General features: G+C 44.3%; 1 protein-coding gene across 3 annotated transcripts; it reads left to right on the top strand.

Moving 5' to 3' along the window:
• The first annotated feature begins 371 nt into the window (after positions 1-371).
• NDUFS5 (NADH:ubiquinone oxidoreductase subunit S5) lies at positions 372-13,675 on the top strand. 3 transcript variants are annotated; one of them, XM_073615336.1, is made up of 4 exons: positions 410-521; positions 3,378-3,515; positions 8,870-9,087; positions 13,479-13,675. In XM_073615336.1, the coding sequence occupies exons 3-4, from the start codon at positions 8,872-8,874 to the stop codon at positions 13,575-13,577; spliced, it is 315 nt and encodes a 104-aa protein (XP_073471437.1). In that variant the 5' UTR covers positions 410-521; positions 3,378-3,515; positions 8,870-8,871; the 3' UTR covers positions 13,578-13,675. The 3 variants fall into 3 exon arrangements, with proteins under 3 accessions (XP_073471435.1, XP_073471437.1, XP_073471436.1); XM_073615334.1 differs by lacking the exon at positions 3,378-3,515 and having other exon boundaries at positions 372-521; XM_073615335.1 differs by lacking the exon at positions 3,378-3,515 and having other exon boundaries at positions 417-563.
• The last annotated feature ends 4,272 nt before the right edge of the window (positions 13,676-17,947 follow it).

The raw sequence follows: 17,947 nt of genomic DNA, 5'->3' as shown, positions 1-17,947 counted from the left end.
TTGAAGTGGTTAATAAAGTTTCAATAACATACTGATTACTAGGAATTGCCCTGGGCCTTAGCAGTAGATAAGGGAATACAGAGAATGTAAGAACAAGCTTTTCCAAGCCTCAAACCTGTCACATTATCGTTGGTCTACTGCTATGATTGCTGACTGTGCTGCCTCTCATTGCTCCTGAACTAACAATTCTCACACGTATATGAAGGTTCTAAAGATCCTCCAAACGCTAGAGGGCGCTGTAAAGAAAATGGGCGATTTCTTGCGCGTGGCCTAGTGCGCTAAGCAAACGTTAGACAAATGTCATAGTGATCAAACTTCTATTTCATTGTCACGCTTGTTATTGAATTTGGAGCTAATACGAGAATCGCGGCAGACGGCTTGAATTTGCACTTTAAACGCGATGTGTTTTATACAGTTGACCGCTTCAAAGATGGCTGCTCCGTAGCGTGTCACATGACAGGCGCTTTACGGTTTTGTGCGTCGTGAACGGGTCGGTGTAGAGGACGTTCGGAGCTGCTGAGGTGAGGGAATAGTTGGTGTGACCTCCAGCAGTGGGTGCAGAGGTATAGACATGTGTTCTCCTGTAGCCGGGTGTGTAGTGGGCGCTGGGCCTGTCATGGAGGTGTGACTGAAGGACACTGGCCATGCAGAGTGCTGGGGGAGCTAAAGGTGGGAGTGCTCATCTTAGGTACTGACACTGACTGCTCCCTGCTGTCTGATCAGCTCCCATGGTACCAGTGCATAGAGGACAGCAATGTGTAGGTGACACTTGTCTCAAGAGCACTAGAAAAGCTACACATCTGTCTACTGACAGCCTGTATATATGGACTTCATGTCTCTCCATTATCAAGACATTCCATATAGGTACCCAGTACCTGTGACTTCAGGAGATCAGGTCATAAGTGGTTCTCTAGTATTCCAAGCAGATGTTTTGGGCTACATTCACATTTGGCGATTAAGACCTGTGCGAATTGTAGCGGAAAATCCTTCTGCGGCTAGATGGGGCCACCGTGCCCCGTTCACTATCACAGGTTTGCTAGTGGCCACGGCTTTTCCCGGCACTCAGCACAGCCAGCGATTACCTACGGTGATCATTGCTGGATGCATGCAAAATGCCGGCTGCCTGTCATTAGGCCTCTTTTACACGGAGGCAGTTTTTTTGGGCGTTTTAGCACTAGAAATAGTGCCTGAAAACTGCCTCCTATGCTGCCCGAATGTGAAAGCCTGAGTGCTTTCACACTGGGGTGGGGCGTTAGAAAAAGAACCGCAAGCAGCATGTTTGGGAGCGGCAAAACGCCCTGCCCTTTAAAAAGCTCTTCAGAAGTGCCCCAACACGGCCGCTTTTAAACCCTTTGGCCGCTAGCAGTGGTTAAAAGCGCCCCGAAAGCATGAATTAAGGATGTGCTCCGGCGTGTTCGCATGCTGCACGTGCTGAGCGCGCCAGGAAGTCGGCGCAGAGCTAATCACAAGCAGTGAGACATTTTCCCGATGCACGGCTGCAGAGATCAGGAAATGTCTCACTGCCTGTGATTAGCCTTCCTGGCGGGCTCTGCACGTGCAACATGCGAACATGCCTGAGCTCATCCTTAGTGTGAATGAGAGCTGCAGCAGAAATCCCTGATTCCTGTCCCTACTACTCACACTGGCCCTAATCGCCAGTACGAATGTAGCCTAACATCAATACTTAAGCATGTAGTTAAGCTGAGGTTTTACTGTGCACCTAAACAAGGGCATGCAGCCGCTCAGTTCTGTATACATGCTGTGACAAAAATGAAATGACCTGTCCCTTTCGGCAGGCAGTACTGCTACTAAATGTGTCCCATTCAAGGGAGTGGGGGTGTGCGACAATGGCCCTGCAACTGCATGCAATGCACACTGTTGCGGTTCACTGGGCTATGATATTGAGGGTTACAAAAAAGGAAAAAACACACATATATGAGAGTTCAGGCTGCGCACCCCAAGATACATAGAAAGGATATGGGAAGGTTCCCCCAGGGGGGGTTTTAATGCAGCGAAATAGGTCAATCAGAGTATGAAGATTATATAAAAGGGTCTTTTTTTAATAAGTTACAAATACATGTCAGTGTTAAAATGTTAGACTCTGGTTGAAAGATTTCAATAGTCATTCCATAATACAGCCGAGCAACCATATATTCATACAGCATAGCATAAGTGGTTTGAACTGCATGCGAATCCCGACGTTTCGACCTATTATATCATGGTCTTCTTCTGGGGAATGGTTCGACTCCGCTGAAGAGTTAAATGAAAGACCTCTGAAACAGAAATTTTATTTTAAAATCCGTTGGATGATCCAGTGGACTCCATGGCTGTCCTGACCTCTCCAGGAGGAGGAATATGGCCCAAAAGGCTTACAAGAAACCACACTGTGAGACACCCCTCAGGGGAAGGACAGGGAAAAACGGCACATTGAGCCATATCTATGCAGGAAACATCCGTCCAGGTTGTGCAAGGGATCATGATAAAATAAAGACCCTTTTATATAATCTTCATACTCTGACCTATTTTTCTGCATTAAAACCCCCCCCTGGGGGAACCTTCCCATGTCCTGACATTGAGGGTTAAAGCAGGTGGTGAAGAGGTAATGTATTGCCTATTCACCACTTGTCAAAGGCCCTTCAAACAACAATCCACCAAGGATTGCTTTTCAGAGGAGCGGCAGTATAGCCATGATTGTTAAAAGTGGTTGTAAAGCCACTTTGTTATGTTCATACAATCCCCAGTGTTTGATATGTGCTCAGTGCATGTGCTTCATAAAAAAAAAAAAAAAAAAAAAAAAAAAAAAAGCAATTTTATACCTTATTTCATTGCGGCGCTCATGTGAATGCCCGCCGTTCCCTCTCCTGATCTGACACGTGCCTGACCACTGCTCCCTCTCCCGATAGCTGCTGAGAATTCCCAGCTGACGTCAGCGTGGAGGAGAGCGACGGGCGCTATGAAATGAGGTGTAAAACTGTATTTTTAAAAAATTAATTGCATACACTAGGCACATAACATTATCAAACACTGGGGATTGTATGAAAATTACAAAGTCATTTTAGCGCGGGGGGGTTGATGGGGCAAGCACTGACACTAGCTGACAGGCCGGGAGGGGGAGAGAGGAGATACAGTGGATGACAGAGGCACGTGTCAGGGCTCAGCAGACATGATAAATTGTGGACAGTTTACAGAGAGGAGGGCAGAGCCAGGCAGGATCAGCCAGTTATTGTAGATTATACATGGGGCCATATTGCACAGCACAAGCACTGTGCTGTTATTCATGCTTTAAAGGATCAATTTTTTTAGGGTAACAACCGCTTTAAAGTAGAATGTCATTTTTCATATAAAGTTTCAGTCCATGACTCTAAGCTCATTCATAGAATGGCCGTGGGGTAGAGCTGCCTCATTGAGGACCAGGCTGCCTGGACCCTGAAGAGGACCAAGATGGTGGTGTGGGAACAAGGCATAGACAGCTGAATAGCAGATCACCGCAGGACAATACTGGATCCACTGGACAGGTGAGTGTGGGTTTTGAATTATTAGGTACAGGGGAAAGTTTAAAGTGGAACTTTAGGCAGTTTATACTTAATTGTCCTCTAATGGTCCTTTCCTGTGCCAGCATCTGCTCCTGTGTGCTGGTTTTCATCCAGCTTCATTGGCATGCACAGGAGGTCCTCATTCCAGCACAGTGGGGTCAGGCCTTCCACTGTTCACTGAGCTATTTTATTGCAGAAGAGACAGAGAGAAAACTAGAGGTTTGGACTTTAAAGGCAATTTGGATCATATAAATTTTATATCCAAATATATATATTATTTGTACATACATACAAATTTGCAAAAACAAAACAGAAGCTAAAAACATGTAGTCACACATGTGTAAGATATGGGCCACAACGGCATATCAAATATTTAAACCGTGTCCATAAAGTATATAGATCCCATCCCAAACACCGTGCCTTTAAACAATTCCTGCCAAGCCTATTGTCAGATAACAGCTGGGCAGGACCTTTGTCGCTCTGGGACGTCTTTATGACCAGTCACAGCAGATCACCTGACAATTGTAAACAATGAATGTCTTTGTTTAACCTCTTGTTTACTGGGCACTTAAACCCCCCTCCTGCCCAGACCAATTTTTAGCTTTCGGCGCTGTCACACTTTGAATGACAATTGCGCGGTCATGCTACACTGTACTCAAATGACATTTTTATAACTTTTTCACACAAATGGAACTTTCTTTTGGTGGTATTTAATCACCACTGGGGTTTTTATTTTTTGCTAAACAAACAAAAAAAGACAGACATTTTTGGAAAAAAAAACTTGCTTCATAGTTTGTCATAAAATTTTGCAAACAGGTAATTTTTTTCTCCTTCATTGAGCTGCACGGATGGGCACAGATGAGGCGGCACGGGTGGGCACAGATGAGGCGGCACGGGTGGGCACAGATGAGGCGGCACGGGTGGGCACAGATGAGGCGGCACGGGTGGGCACAGATGAGGCGGCACGGGTGGGCACAGATGAGGCGGCACGGGTGGGCACAGATGAGGCGGCACGGGTGGGCACAGATGAGGCGGCACGGGTGGGCACAGATGAGGCGACACGGATGGGCACAGATGAGGCGGCACTGGTGGGCAGCACTGGTGATGAGGCACTGGTGACATTTATAGGTGCCGCTGGTGGGTGGCACAGAAGCCTCTGCAGAGGCTCTCCATGATCGGGACTGATGTCCCTCTCACAGCCACTGGTGATCGGCTTTTTTTTTTTCGTGTGAGGAGAAAAAATAGCCGACTACCGGCTCGTGGTAAGGGGTCGAGATCGATCTGTGATCAGCCGAGTCTCATAGACTCGCTGATCACAGGGGGCGCGCAGGCCGCTCGAGTACGGGAGGACATCTTTGGACGCCCTCCCAGTAAATTAGGTCTGCGCTGTAGCTGTCTTTCGGCTATAGCGTGGACGAGAAGTGGTTGATGCATTCATTGTGTACAATTGTGTTGCTAGCTGTGATTGGTCACGGCGATCACATGATACAGACAGGGCCAATCATAGCCCATCTATACCATGTGATTAGCTATGACCAATCACAGCTAATCGCAACAATAGCCACTGAATGAATCAGTTTCCTTCAGTAAAAATGGTTGCTTATACTAGTGAAAAAGAAAGAAAGAAGGGCGCACCGACCTAGTGCATTACCACTGGTAACATTTATTTTAAAAAAAAAAAAAGGTAAAACAGCAAATGAATACTCACAAACGAGCATGAATGTCAGGCATGGACAATAGCTGCAGGTGAGCAGTAACAAACGTCAACAAACCCGGACCGGACATCAGGTGGATGAGGCAATGGCTGACGCGTTTCTTCAGAGCCTAAACGGGTAGTGGCTGCTCACATGTAAGAGCTCCTCTACATATGTGTGCGTGCAACTATGCATCCCAATCACCACCAGTACCAGCCCACACAGGCCACGCCCACCTACACAGGAATCACAACCCCCTTAGGTGGTAGGGCCCTGCCTAGTGTCACTCAGTCGCCATAGTGACACTATAGTGATTTTCTGCCAGTGACCCCGCACATACCTTCGTAAACTATACCAAAGTAAAAAAAAAAATGGATAGGGTTAGTGAATGGCCATATCCTAGTGCTCAAGTATGGACTGCATAGGCTGACAAACGGAGGTGGTCGGGCAGGAGTATTATCCGTACCACCTCCACAATTGCCGCGTATTGAAGGGGTGCTGTGGGGATAACCCATACCATCTTGGTCGTCATGGGGCCTTCAGCCGCTATCTGTCACCGGTGGAACGCACGCCACTTCGATGTCCAGGAAGTGCGGGTGCATTTGCGCTCCACCGGCGAATTCCGGCTGGCCCAGACGTCACTTCCGCTCGCGCGTGCGCAGAAGACGCGGCCCGGAAACACGGGTGGATATGCTTTCCACCCGCTACCTCCAACCGCTGTGACCTCAGCGCTCGCTGGAAGCAGTGAATGTGTGGATGCGCATGCGTCCAAAATGGACAGGCACGCCCAAAGCACTGTATATTACACGCAGATCGCCCCCCTGGATTGGCCCAATATAAATAAAAATAAATGGGTAGGCTGGAATGGAGGAGAAGACCACAAGGGAAGGAGGGAGGGCCAAAGTGGGGAAGCTCATACTGCAAGGTGGCAGGGACACACAGAGAACCGCACACCACAACAGACATAGGAGACCAGCCTCATAAAAGTTGGTCATTTAGAAAGTCGTCAAATGTGGAATCATAAGTGGTGCAAAGTGATGTAATCATTGAAATCAATACAAATGTATTGGACCACATTGTGGACCATGAACCTTCAGACAATCCCCATAAGGAGAATGTACATATGTATATGTATACACACCTTCTCAGAAAGACATGTACATATGGGAACCTAATTAGGTTCCCATATGTACTTGTCTTTCTGAGAAGGTGTGTCTGGGCCAGCCGGAATTCGCCGGTGGATCGCAAACGCACTTCCTGGACATCGAAGCGGCGTGCGTTCCACAGGAGACAGATAGCGGCTGAAGGCCCCATGACGTCCAAGATGGTATGTGTTATCCACACAGCACCCCTTCAATACGTGGCAATTGTGGAGATGGTACGGATAATACTCCTGCCCGACCACCTCCGTTTGTCAGCCTATGCAGTCCATACTTGTACACTAGGATATGGCCATTCACTAACCCTATCCATTTATTTATTGATTTTGGTATAGTTTAGCCATGTATGTGCGGGGTCACTGGCAGAAAATCACTATAGTGACACTAGGGAGGGCCCTACCACCTAAGGGGGTTGTGATTCCTGTGTAGGTGGGCGTGGGCTGGTACTGGTGGTGATTGGGATGCATAGTTGCAAGCACACATATATAGAGGAGCTCTTACATGTGAGCAGCCACTACCCGTTTAGGCTCTGAGGAAATGGGTTCTCCCCCGAAATGCGTCAGCATTGCCTCATCCACCTGATGTCCGATCCGGGTTTGTTGACGTTTGTTACTGCTCACCTGCAGCTATTGTCCATGCCTGACATTCATGCTCGTTTGTGAGTATTCATTTGCTGTTTTACCTTTTTAAAATAAATGTTACCAGTGGTAATGCACTAGGTCGGTGCGCCCTCCTTTCTTTCTTTTTTCTGTAGTCCATGAATACCCATTATTCTGAGGAGGGCTGCAAGACGGCAGATACCACTGAAGCATTCGGTCATACCACACAATGAGGAACTAGATACCCGAGCGCAGGAGAGATTTCTGGTTTTATACCAGTGAAATTCACTATTCTAAGCAATCATAATGTGTAAATTAAAAAAAAAATCCTAATCACTTCCCCAGAGTAGTACAGTGTTACTGCTCTGGTCACAGTGTGCTAGTTTTTTATTTATTTTTTGTACATACTGTCACCAGTCAGTGACCTTGATCACCGTCACACGAGTTATGACGCTGTACTGCGCTGGTGGTGGTATGTGATTTTAAAATAAAACATTTTTTTTTAATTTCTAAAAAAATTGTGACAAGAAATTACAACTTCAAAAAACTCGCCATGCCTCTTACTAAATACCTTGCACTGTCTAGTTTCCAAAAATAAGTCATTTCGGGGGTATTTGTACTGTCCTGGCATTTTAGGGCCTCAAGAAATGAGATAGGCCGTCAGTAGATCAGGATTGATCAATTTTTAACCACTAGCCGCCGCAGTTATACTGCGGCAGGTTGGCACAGCTGCCTAAATCGCCATAGCTGTACGTCACTCATCTAAGACGTCACAGCAGGCGCCCGCTGCTTGCCCCCGGATCCAATGCACGTGCCCGTCAGGCGCGATGACCACCAGGAACCCGCGAGCGATCGTGACAGAGCGAGAAGCAGGATCTGTGTGTGTAAACACACAAATCCCGCTTCTTTCAGGGGAGTAGAGACAGATCGTGCATTCATACTAAGTATGATCCCTCTCATTCTCCCCGACAATCCCATCCCCCCCTACAGTTAGAACACACCTAGGGAACACAACCACTTGTGCGTCCCCTGTTGTTAACCCCTGCCCTGCCAGTCACGTTTATACAGTAATCAATGCATTTTTATAGCACTGATTGCTCAATGGTCCCAAAAATGTGTCCAATTTGTCTGCCGCAATATCGCAGTCCCAATAAAAAACGCAGATCACCGCTACTACTAGTAAAAATAATAATAAAAATGCCATAAATCTATCCCCTATTTTGTAGATGCTATAACTTTTTCGCAAACCAATCAATATATGCTTGTTGCGATTTTGGTAAAAAAAAATATGTCTAAGAATACATATCGGTCTAAACTGAGGAAAAATTTTTTAATTTTTTTTTTTTTTTTTTTTTTTTTTTTTTTTTATTGGGATATTTATTATAGCAAAAACTGCAAAATATTGTGTTTTTTCAAAATTGTCACTTTTTTGTTTATAGCGCAAAAAATAAAAACCGCAGAGGTGATCAAATACCACCAGAAGAAAGCTCTGTTTGTGGGGAAAAAAAAGACTTCAATTTTTACAACGTTGCGCGAACGGGCAATTGTCAGTTAAAGCGATGCATTGCCTTTTCGCAGAAAATGGCCTGGTCAGGAAGGGGGCAAATCCTTCCGGGTTAAATATATATACCATAGTGGTTAAATATATATACCATAGTTTGATATGGGTCAGATTCTTTGTATTTAAACATTCCATCATAATATGCTTTCAGTTGGTAATTGATTCTTGAAAATAATCACTTTTATTATATTGAAAAAAATTCCTGGTGTTCCATTTGGAAATGTTATAGTTTCTGACTGTTTGTGAAAGATAAAAATACCAGTTTGAAGTGAGTCTTGATTTAATTTCTAACCCTTGATCTTCTGCTGTTGTTACTTTGCAGTCATGCCATTTATTGATCTTCAGAACAAACTCGGCATTGATGTAGACAAATGGCTGCTGCTGCAGAGTAGTAAGCAGGTACATCATACAGCTGGACGTTGCCACGCATTTGAGAAAGAATGGGTGGAGTGCTCCCATGGCATTGGGAAAATCAGAGCAGAAAAGGAGTGCAAGCTGGAATATGAGGACTTTATGGAGTGTTTGCACAGAACCAAAACAGTAAGTCAGCATGCCAGCTGTATTACATTCATTGAATAGAATATGGTGCACTCACAATTGGGCGGCACAGTGGTGTAGTGGGTAGCACTCTCGCCTAGCAGTAAAGAAAAAAGAAAAAAAAAAAAAAGTTTGCCGGTTCGAATCCCAACCACGACACTACCTGCCTGAAGTTTGCATGTTCTCCCTGTGCCTGCGTGGGTTTCCTCCGGGTACTCCGGTTTTCTTCCACATTCCAAAGACATGCTGCTAGGTTAATTGGCTTCTGTCTAAATTGGCCCTAGTATATGAATGTGAGTTAGGGACCTTAGAACGCGCCATGTTTGAGGTACTATTGAAATCAACGGGGAACGCACGGGCATCCTGCGATTTGCCGCTGTTGCGAATTGCGGCGATTGCGCCCGCAATTCGGAACGCAGAGATGTGAACGGAGCAAAGATCAAAGGTACAACGAGGACAATTTAACTACTTAAAGACGAAGGCTTTTTCTGACACTTGTTGCTTACAAGTTAAAACCCCCCCCCTTTTTTTTTTTTTTTGCTAGAAAATTACTTAGAATCCCCAAACCTTATATATATTTATTTAGCAGAGACCCTAGAGAATAAAATGGCGGTCATTGCATTTTTTTTTTTTTTTTGGGAAAAAATACACTTCAATGAATTACCGTATGTACTCGAGTATAAGCCGACCCGAATATAACCCGAGGCACCTAATTTTACCACAAAAAACTGGGAAAACTTATTGACTCGAGTATAAGCCTAGGGTGAGAAATGCGCAGCTACTGTAAGTGGAAAAGAGGGTCAACAATGCCCATTTGCAGCTTCACTGTGCCCATTTGCATGCCCATTTGCAGCCATAGGTCCCCCGAATTTCAAACTCGGTAGTTAAGGGTTCCTAGATGCCCCCTAGCTGCAGAGATACGGGGCCCCAAAGTCGGTTCGGAAAATGTCTGCTGCAGAAAAGTGCTTGACATTTTCCGAACCCATTTTGGGGCCCCATATCTCAGGGTCACTTAGTGCTAGGAACGCCAGCTTTGGATATGTTGTAGTGCTAGTTCCACTAGGTTTGAACACCAAATTTGGGGTTCCTAGCACCAAGTGGCCCCGAGATACGGGGCCCCAAAATTGGTTCGGAAAATGTCATTCTCTGCTGCAGAAAAGTGCTTGACTCGAGTATAAGCCGAGGGGGGCATTTTCAGCACAAAAAAATCAGCTTATACTCAAGTATATACAGTAAAAAAAAAACTAAACAGTAAAGTTAGCCCATTTTTTTTTTTTTTTTTTTTTTTTTTTTTGTATAATGTGAAAGATGTTACGCCAAGAATCGTGATCTTTTATTCTAAGCAAAAAAAATAGTGAATCTCATTTTATCCAAAATTGTGCAGCTCTACAAACATCCCTTACCTACATAGGCAGGTTTTTTACAGGGTGCATGATGAAGTTTATACTATTATAATGTAAGCTAGTACATGACGTCCAGTTCAGTCTTCAGATAAAGGGAATTTATGCACCCATACAACAGTAGAAAAAGGTGATGGATCTCTCCCAAGTTCCCAAGATAGGGCAAAGTAACAGGTTTGGTTTAAAGTGGATGTAAACCCAATGTCATCCTTTCTAAACTACTGCCATAGGGGTTATCTATAAGGATATACATGCCTCCTACATGTATCTTTACCTGTCATATGTCTCCCCTCTGTCTGTTATGAGAGCTGAAAAATTACAGATTCTGTGGGTGGGTCTGTTGTCCTGAGCTCGGTGGGTGGAGGCGTGATGTCAGTACACTCCCCGCCCACCTCTACACTCCCCGCCCACCTCTACACTCCCCGCCCACCTCTACACTCCCCGCCCACCTCTACACTCCCCGCCCACCTCTACACTCCCCGCCCACCTCTACACTCCCCGCCCACCTCTACACTCCCCGCCCACCTCTACACTCCCCGCCCACCTCTACACTCCCCTTGTCAATATGTATTTCTTACACTGAACTTCTGCTATGATCTCTAACATCCAGTGAAAAGACAGGAAAGTAACCACATGACTTCAGCATGCCAAATCATGCTGAGGTGTGATACAGCCAATCCTTGCAGATCTGCTTAAGAAAGGAGTTGGAGGGAACTAAAAAATACTGCATGTCTCTTAGGCTAGTGCACGAGATGTAAATCACCTGTCTCTCACAGAAAGGGGGAGGAATTGATAAAGTTTTTCTCAGTTTGTCAAGTTTTATCTCACTGAACAATAAAAAAGGATTGCTCAGAGCTGGATTAACTCTGTGTGCCAAGACTGGGCTCAAATGATAGGAAATCTTATACTCTACAGTATGATATAAAAAAAAAAACATTCGGGTTTACATCCACTTTAATGCCTATTTCCCCCGCCCCCAAACCGCTCATACTGTCCTTTCTTTTCCTTGTCCCTCCATTCATCTGTCTTGAGAAAACAAAAAATCCAGTCCCTTGAAGTGTGAAGAGCATGTGACCCATTCTTGGTGATTGGCACAGTGCTGTTATATTGGGGGCAGGGAGACAGTCCCCGGCTTGAGTAAGCTCATACTAGACCAACTTGAAGCACTTGTTTGCTGAACAGAACACTGGGTGATAGAAGGAAAGGTGAATATATGCCATTGGCCAGGACAGCATTAAAGAGAATCTGTTGCTTTGCACTTAGTGGGCAAAGAACAGGTCTGTTTTAATGTGCTATTAAAGGATTTTTTTTTAATTAACAAACATGTTATACTTGCCTGCTCTGTGCAATTGTTTTGCACAGAGCAACCTCAATCCTCCTATTCTGGGGTCCCCCGTTGGCACTCCTGGCTTCTCCTGCCTTCGAGTAGCTCCCTATTGACACACAGTGGGGCTTGCCCCTGCCCCCCTGTCACTGGATTTGATTAACAGCAGTGGGAGCCACTGACTGTGTCCAATGAGGAGGGGGAGAGAGATCATTGGATCAAGATCAGGCTCAGGTAAGTATTTAGTGGGGCAGGGGGGTAGCTACACCCAAGTTTTTTTTAACCTTGATGCAGAGAATGCAACCTTTACGACCACTTTAACTTAAAAGTAAGATTTGACCCAGAATCTTAATAGTTTCCAGTAGAAATTGTCAGGTATGTTTTTCCTAACATGCAAAACGCTGTTGGTAGCAGCTATTTTGTACATTCCAAAATATAACAGCAAGTGGTAATGCCGATGAAATTGACATATTATGGTTTTAAAGGAACCATCCTGGCTAAAAGAGGAGCTGCCATTGCTAACTTTTTTTCCCCTAAGATTGGGGCTGTCATTTTAATCACTGCTTCAGTATTTAGAGTCACAAACCTAGGACAATTATACAGCCAGCAAAGCCATCTTGTTTTGAGTGACTTGCTTCAGCTATTAAAGGATGGATCAGGGTGACTACCCTAGGGCTTGTACCTTTAAATTCAAGTTGGTGGTAACTGCCCTCATATGTCTGTATTCCTGGTTTTCTTTAAAGTGGAACTATACTGGATGCGAGGTCCTGGAGCTCCTCACAGGCCGCTGACCTCTTTGAGCTGGTGGCTTCCAGGTGTTGAGCATTAGCTGCTTTCATTGACTGGGCTAGTATGACATCACTCCCACGCATGTGGGGGAGTTCAGTTGACATTACCGAACCTGTACAGTGAGCTGCACATGCGTATCTCACTGTATACGGATGGACAAGGCAGGAAGGTAAGTTTAATGCATAATAAACAAAGCATGTCTCTTCTGCATTAAAAATCCTGCCTGTCCCCCAATTTTTGCAATTTACCTAAAGTTTCACTTTAAAGCCATGTGCCGGGCAGAATACGCTTACCAGGATTAAATTACTTTAACACTCCTCTAAAGCCACCTGCTATTCTATGTACAGTGTCTTCTTAACACCACAAATGTTCTTGTTAACATGCAGGTACAGCTCCCACTGTACTTTCATACACATGTATGTTAATCCCCAGCGTTATAATCGCATCACTGCCTCCTTCTCCTCCTCACCATATACAAAACATGCACCCCTAGGCTTTGTTTTGTGAATGGCCAGGAGGGTGTTTGAAAATGAATGCGTTTTTGAGGGTCATTTTGATGCATTTATCTAAATGTCTGTTAATGAGTGTTTTTGATGTGCTTTTAATTTTACATTTATTTTAAATACAGCTGTGTGCAAATGCACATGAGTACATGTTAACTTTTTTTTTTTTTTTTTTTTTTTACACATTTATGAATTTTTAAATGGCAGAGAAATTAATGTGACTTTAGGTGAAATCCTGAGCAAAAGAAGGATATTACATAGGTCGTAAAAAGGACATTTCCCATTTTTAAGATCAGTAAAAAAAATGAGATGTTATAATGTAGGCAATCTTCACAGTATGACCCAGCAGAATGTATAATGTGCACATCTTTCTTCCAGCTGCAGCGCTTGAAGGCCATCAAGGATCAGATGCAGAAGCTAGAGAAGGAAGGGAAATACAAAGCTCCAGATTTCAGTAAAGAGGAAAACAGACCATAATGGCACCAAATTAAAGTCTATTTTATTTGTTTTTGTGACTAAACTATTAAAGACAGCCAAACTCTTGCTGTATATTAAAATGCTTCAATTAAGTTTTACTGATCTGTCTCTTTTTTTTCAGCTGTGGAAATATTTCTTGCATTATTTGGGTAAATGTGTGCCTGTTCATTCCTCTATGGGAAATAAATAACCATATTTGTTTAAACAGACAGAAAAGAATCTGTACTTGGTCATGAGATGAGCTATAGTGAATATTGGAACAGCCTAGGTAGGTCAACCTTTTTGAATAATCTTATTCCCTTTCAGCTGCCCTGTGCATTTCATATGGGATAGTAGGAACAGTAAAGTACAGTCACCAAAGCAGGAAGCACATAATGAATTAAAAACTGCAGCTGTTGCATACATTTCAGATAGCCATGCTGCCCTGCGCTGTCAGAAAAATCACCTTACTGCTTCCGAATTTGGCATTACTAATTCCTTGACTGCCTACCTGCTCCCTGCACAGAAGAAATATCCTGATTCACCAGGAGTGGCTGAACATGATAACAATTTTTTTAACAGGTAAGAATAGGAAGACATAATATAATTTAATATAATTTAAAGTGATTGCAAAGTCTTGTTTAAAAAAATAAATAACAAAACATGTTATACTTACATCCTCTGTGCAGTTGGATTTGCACAGGGCAGCCCAGATCCTCCTCCTCTCAGGTCCCTCTTTGCTGCTCTTGGCCCCTCTCTTCTATTGAGTGCCCCCTCCGCCAGCAGCTCTATATGGGGGCGCCAGAGCTCCGTATCCATTCAGACACAGAGCCCCAACCTGACCCCGCGACCCTCTGATTGGTTGACTGACTTTGACAGCCGCAGGAGCCAGTGGTGCTGCTGTGTCTCAACCAATCAGGAGTGTCCCGGACAGCTTAGACACTCGTGGATATCGCCGGTGAGAGACGGGACTCAGGGTAAGTAATAAGGGAGTGCTGGGGAGGCTGCTACACACAGAAGGTTTTTTAAAGCAGAGTTCCACCCGGTTTTTAGTTTATTAAAAATCAGCAGCTACAAACAGCATAGCTGCTGACTTTTAATAAACCAACACCTACCTCATGGTCCAGTGATGTGGCCACCCGGAGGCTAGCTCCTCTCCTCCTTCTCTCCTCGGCGCCGTCATGCTAACTGTGGGCACCCGGCCATTACAGCTTACGGCTTCACAGCCAGGCGCGCACTGCGCATGCGCGGGTCACGCTGCGCTCTCCTATTGGCCAGCCAATTTTCTGGGACCTGAGTTGTATCCGAGAAGATTGCTGGCAGGGAGGGGCCGCCTAGGGCGAGAGGAGGAGTCGCCTAGGCAGCCGAAGATAGGAAGTGGGACAGGAAGTCCCACAAAAAAAGGGTACACACCAAATGTGGCATGTCAGGGGGCGAGGAGTGCTTAAAGCGGAAGTTCCACTTTTGGGTGGAACTCCGCTTTAAGCTTAATGCATAAAATGCATTAGGCTAAAAAAACCTTCTGCCTTTAAAACTCCTTTAACTGCTTCCCTTTTTAACTTTTAGTCAGAACCCCCTTCTGTGTGCCTTTGACCTAATTTCAAGTTTGTTACAGGGTGCCTGTCCAATAGCAATTCTTCTGTCCTTTAGAACGTTCAGCTTTAACTCCATGCAAACAACAAAATTCACACTTTAAATCCCTTGCCAATGTTCCAGCTTAAGCTGGTGCCATGACTGCTGCCCAAGATTTCCTGTTTCACCGTGGCTCCTTTCTCTTTTAGCATCATATAGATTCAAACTAGCATACAGATGCAGGAACTAGAGTTGTCTCCTTACACTCAATGCATCAATACAAACATACAGCCTTGTAGCACAGGATGGCAAGGCACCCAATGCACCTCCTTCCTGCCCTCCCCCCCTTCTCCAAACTAACAGATTTGCTTTGGACTGCAATCTCTACTGCTAACTCTTTCCTGTGAAAACCAGATGTTCAGGGAAGCAGAACTGAAAGCAGGCGTCAGAAGCATTGAAAGTTGTAATAAGTGCTAGGGTAAGAATTTTAACAAATAGTTTACTGAAGAATGTTTATTTTATTGTGCTCAATATGTTAACGGCTAACTATCTTTTGCACTTACACATGTATTTAGGGTGTAACATGGTGCAAATGGGCCTCCCTTTCCCCCTCAAGCTGCACCCCTTTTCCCCTACAGCACTAGTCACTTTTGAAATCGGTCCATACAGCCACATCAGTCATTCGGAGATCTGTCTAGCACGACAGACTTGTAGTTCTCATTGGAAAACAAGTACAGTAATAAGTGCACTCATAGTTCATTGACACTTCCTCCAGCTCTGCAACTGAAAGCCCATACAGAGGTATGGGCATGGAGCTAGAGGAAGACTCTGTAAGGACCCAGCCATTGCACCCAAGATCCACTAATTATGTGTGCAATACTTTGCGGGCTCCGGAAAAACTAATAAATACACATTTTTTTCCTGCAAAAATCTGTGCATTTATTTTTTGGGGGTGAAAAAAATAAATATATTTTAAGAAAGTATTAGTTTACAGAGCTGCACTCATTCTGAGTCCTTTATAGCTGGTTCACACAAGTGAGATTTGACAGTTCATTGCCAATCTGCATGTACTTGCACTGTGTGTTGGCAGACTGCAAACTAGCAGGTCTGCCATACGGAGATCTGTGTGTGTGTGTGTGTGTGTGTGGTTGCCTAGCAGTCTGCGGACAAACTGCTCTACGGCACATGTGCGCCGCGCACTGAGCAAGGCGTTTCCGAGGGTGATTGTGCCAGGACTGCTGCGGGGGCTTCGATCTCAGGTAAGTAATTCATAATGAGCTAGTATGCTATGCATACTAGCTCATTATGCCTTTGTCTTGCAGGGTGTATTTGTTTTTTTTCTTTTTTCAGAGGGTTTACTTCTTCTTTAAGTCTGGCACACACCATTAGGTTTTTTGGGGTTTTTTTTTTTTTCTACAGCTCTGGTCAGCCACTGTACTAACGATCCGACGTTAGTGTAGTGATCTCCCCTGCTGTTCTTTTGTGTTCTGACAGGGGGACGCCCCAAATTTTTGGCTGAATTCGGACCTGAATCGGGCCAAAAATATGCACAGGACTCCTGTGCAATTCGCACCCGAGCCGATGCAGAGATGTGTGAACCTGCTCCATAGAGATCCAGTCACAATCTCCTGCTATGCGAATTCAATTCACAATAGTGTGAACCCAGCCCCAGAGTGAAGTGGAGTCTCCCTCTAGTGGTAGCCAGAGGTAGTGTGGGCTGTGAAAGTGTACCACAGCCAGTCTTATTGCTCAAAATAAGTTCCCCCTCATTTTCTCTATCCAAATCAAGGTCCATGCCCCGGTTAGCTAGCTGCCATGGGCGTGCGTTACCATGAAAATATAAAATCAGTATTCATAAAGAAATCGAGGAAATGCACACAAACATTTTACTACCAGTGTAGATTTTGTGTTGGCTTAGGCAAATGCCTTATAAACAAATTATTCCTAAAAAGTAGCAGTTATTTATTAACTTTTAACCTCAAATTAACCTTTAAAGCTAAGCCTCCATGTTGATGTAATGCCTCATCATCTAATCCATAAATCAAACCATTAACAGATCTTATTCCTCAAGGTAAATGCATACTGTACCAACAATATACTGTATACTACAGTTATGCTCAAAAGTTTGCATACCCTGGCAAAAGTTGTGACATTTTGGCATTAATATTGAAAATATGACTGATCATGCCCCAAATTTTTTTATTTTATTTTATTTTTTTTTTAAGGATAGCAATATCATGAAGCCATTTATTATCACATAGTTTTTTGGATCCTTTTTAAATCATAATGATAACAGAAATCACCCAAAGGCCCTGATAAAAAGTTTACATACTCTGGAATGTTTGGCCTTGGTACAGACACAGAAGGTGGCACACACAGGTTAAAATGGCAATTAAAGGTTAATTTCCCACATTTGTGGCTTTTTAAAGCGCAATTGGTGGCTGTGTATAACTAGTCAATGAGTTTGTTAGCTCTAACATGGATGCACTAAGCAGGTTAGACACTGAGCCATGAGGAGGTAGAAAAGAACAGTCAAAAGACCCGAGTAACAAGGTAATGAAATTTAACAAAGATGGAAAAGGATATACAAAGATATCCAAAGCCTTGAATATGCCAGTCAGTACTGTTCAATCACTTATTAAGAAGTGGAAAATTTGGGGTCCTCTTGATACCAAGCCAAGGTCAGGTAGATCAAGAAAGATTTCGGCTACAACTGCCACAGGAATTGTTTGGGGATACAAAGAAAAACCCACAGGTAACCTTTAGGAGCACAATACGATGATAATTGAACAAAAAAGAGCCGCATGGTCTAGTTGCCA

The sequence above is a fragment of the Aquarana catesbeiana genome, linkage group LG02, assembly GCF_042186555.1.
Source record: "Aquarana catesbeiana isolate 2022-GZ linkage group LG02, ASM4218655v1, whole genome shotgun sequence".
NCBI classification, from domain to species: Eukaryota; Metazoa; Chordata; class Amphibia; order Anura; family Ranidae; genus Aquarana; species Aquarana catesbeiana.
Note: the sequence above shows the minus strand (reverse complement) of the source record. Positions and strands in the feature narration are given on the sequence as shown.

Bases quoted from the DNA above. Each gene is read 5' to 3' on its own strand.
- NDUFS5 (XM_073615334.1), top strand. From the start codon at position 8,872: ATGCCATTTATTGATCTTCAGAACAAACTCGGCATTGATGTAGACAAA. The intron at 9,088-13,478 runs GTAAGTCAGCAT...TCTTTCTTCCAG, and splicing joins GTTTGCACAGAACCAAAACA to CTGCAGCGCTTGAAGGCCAT.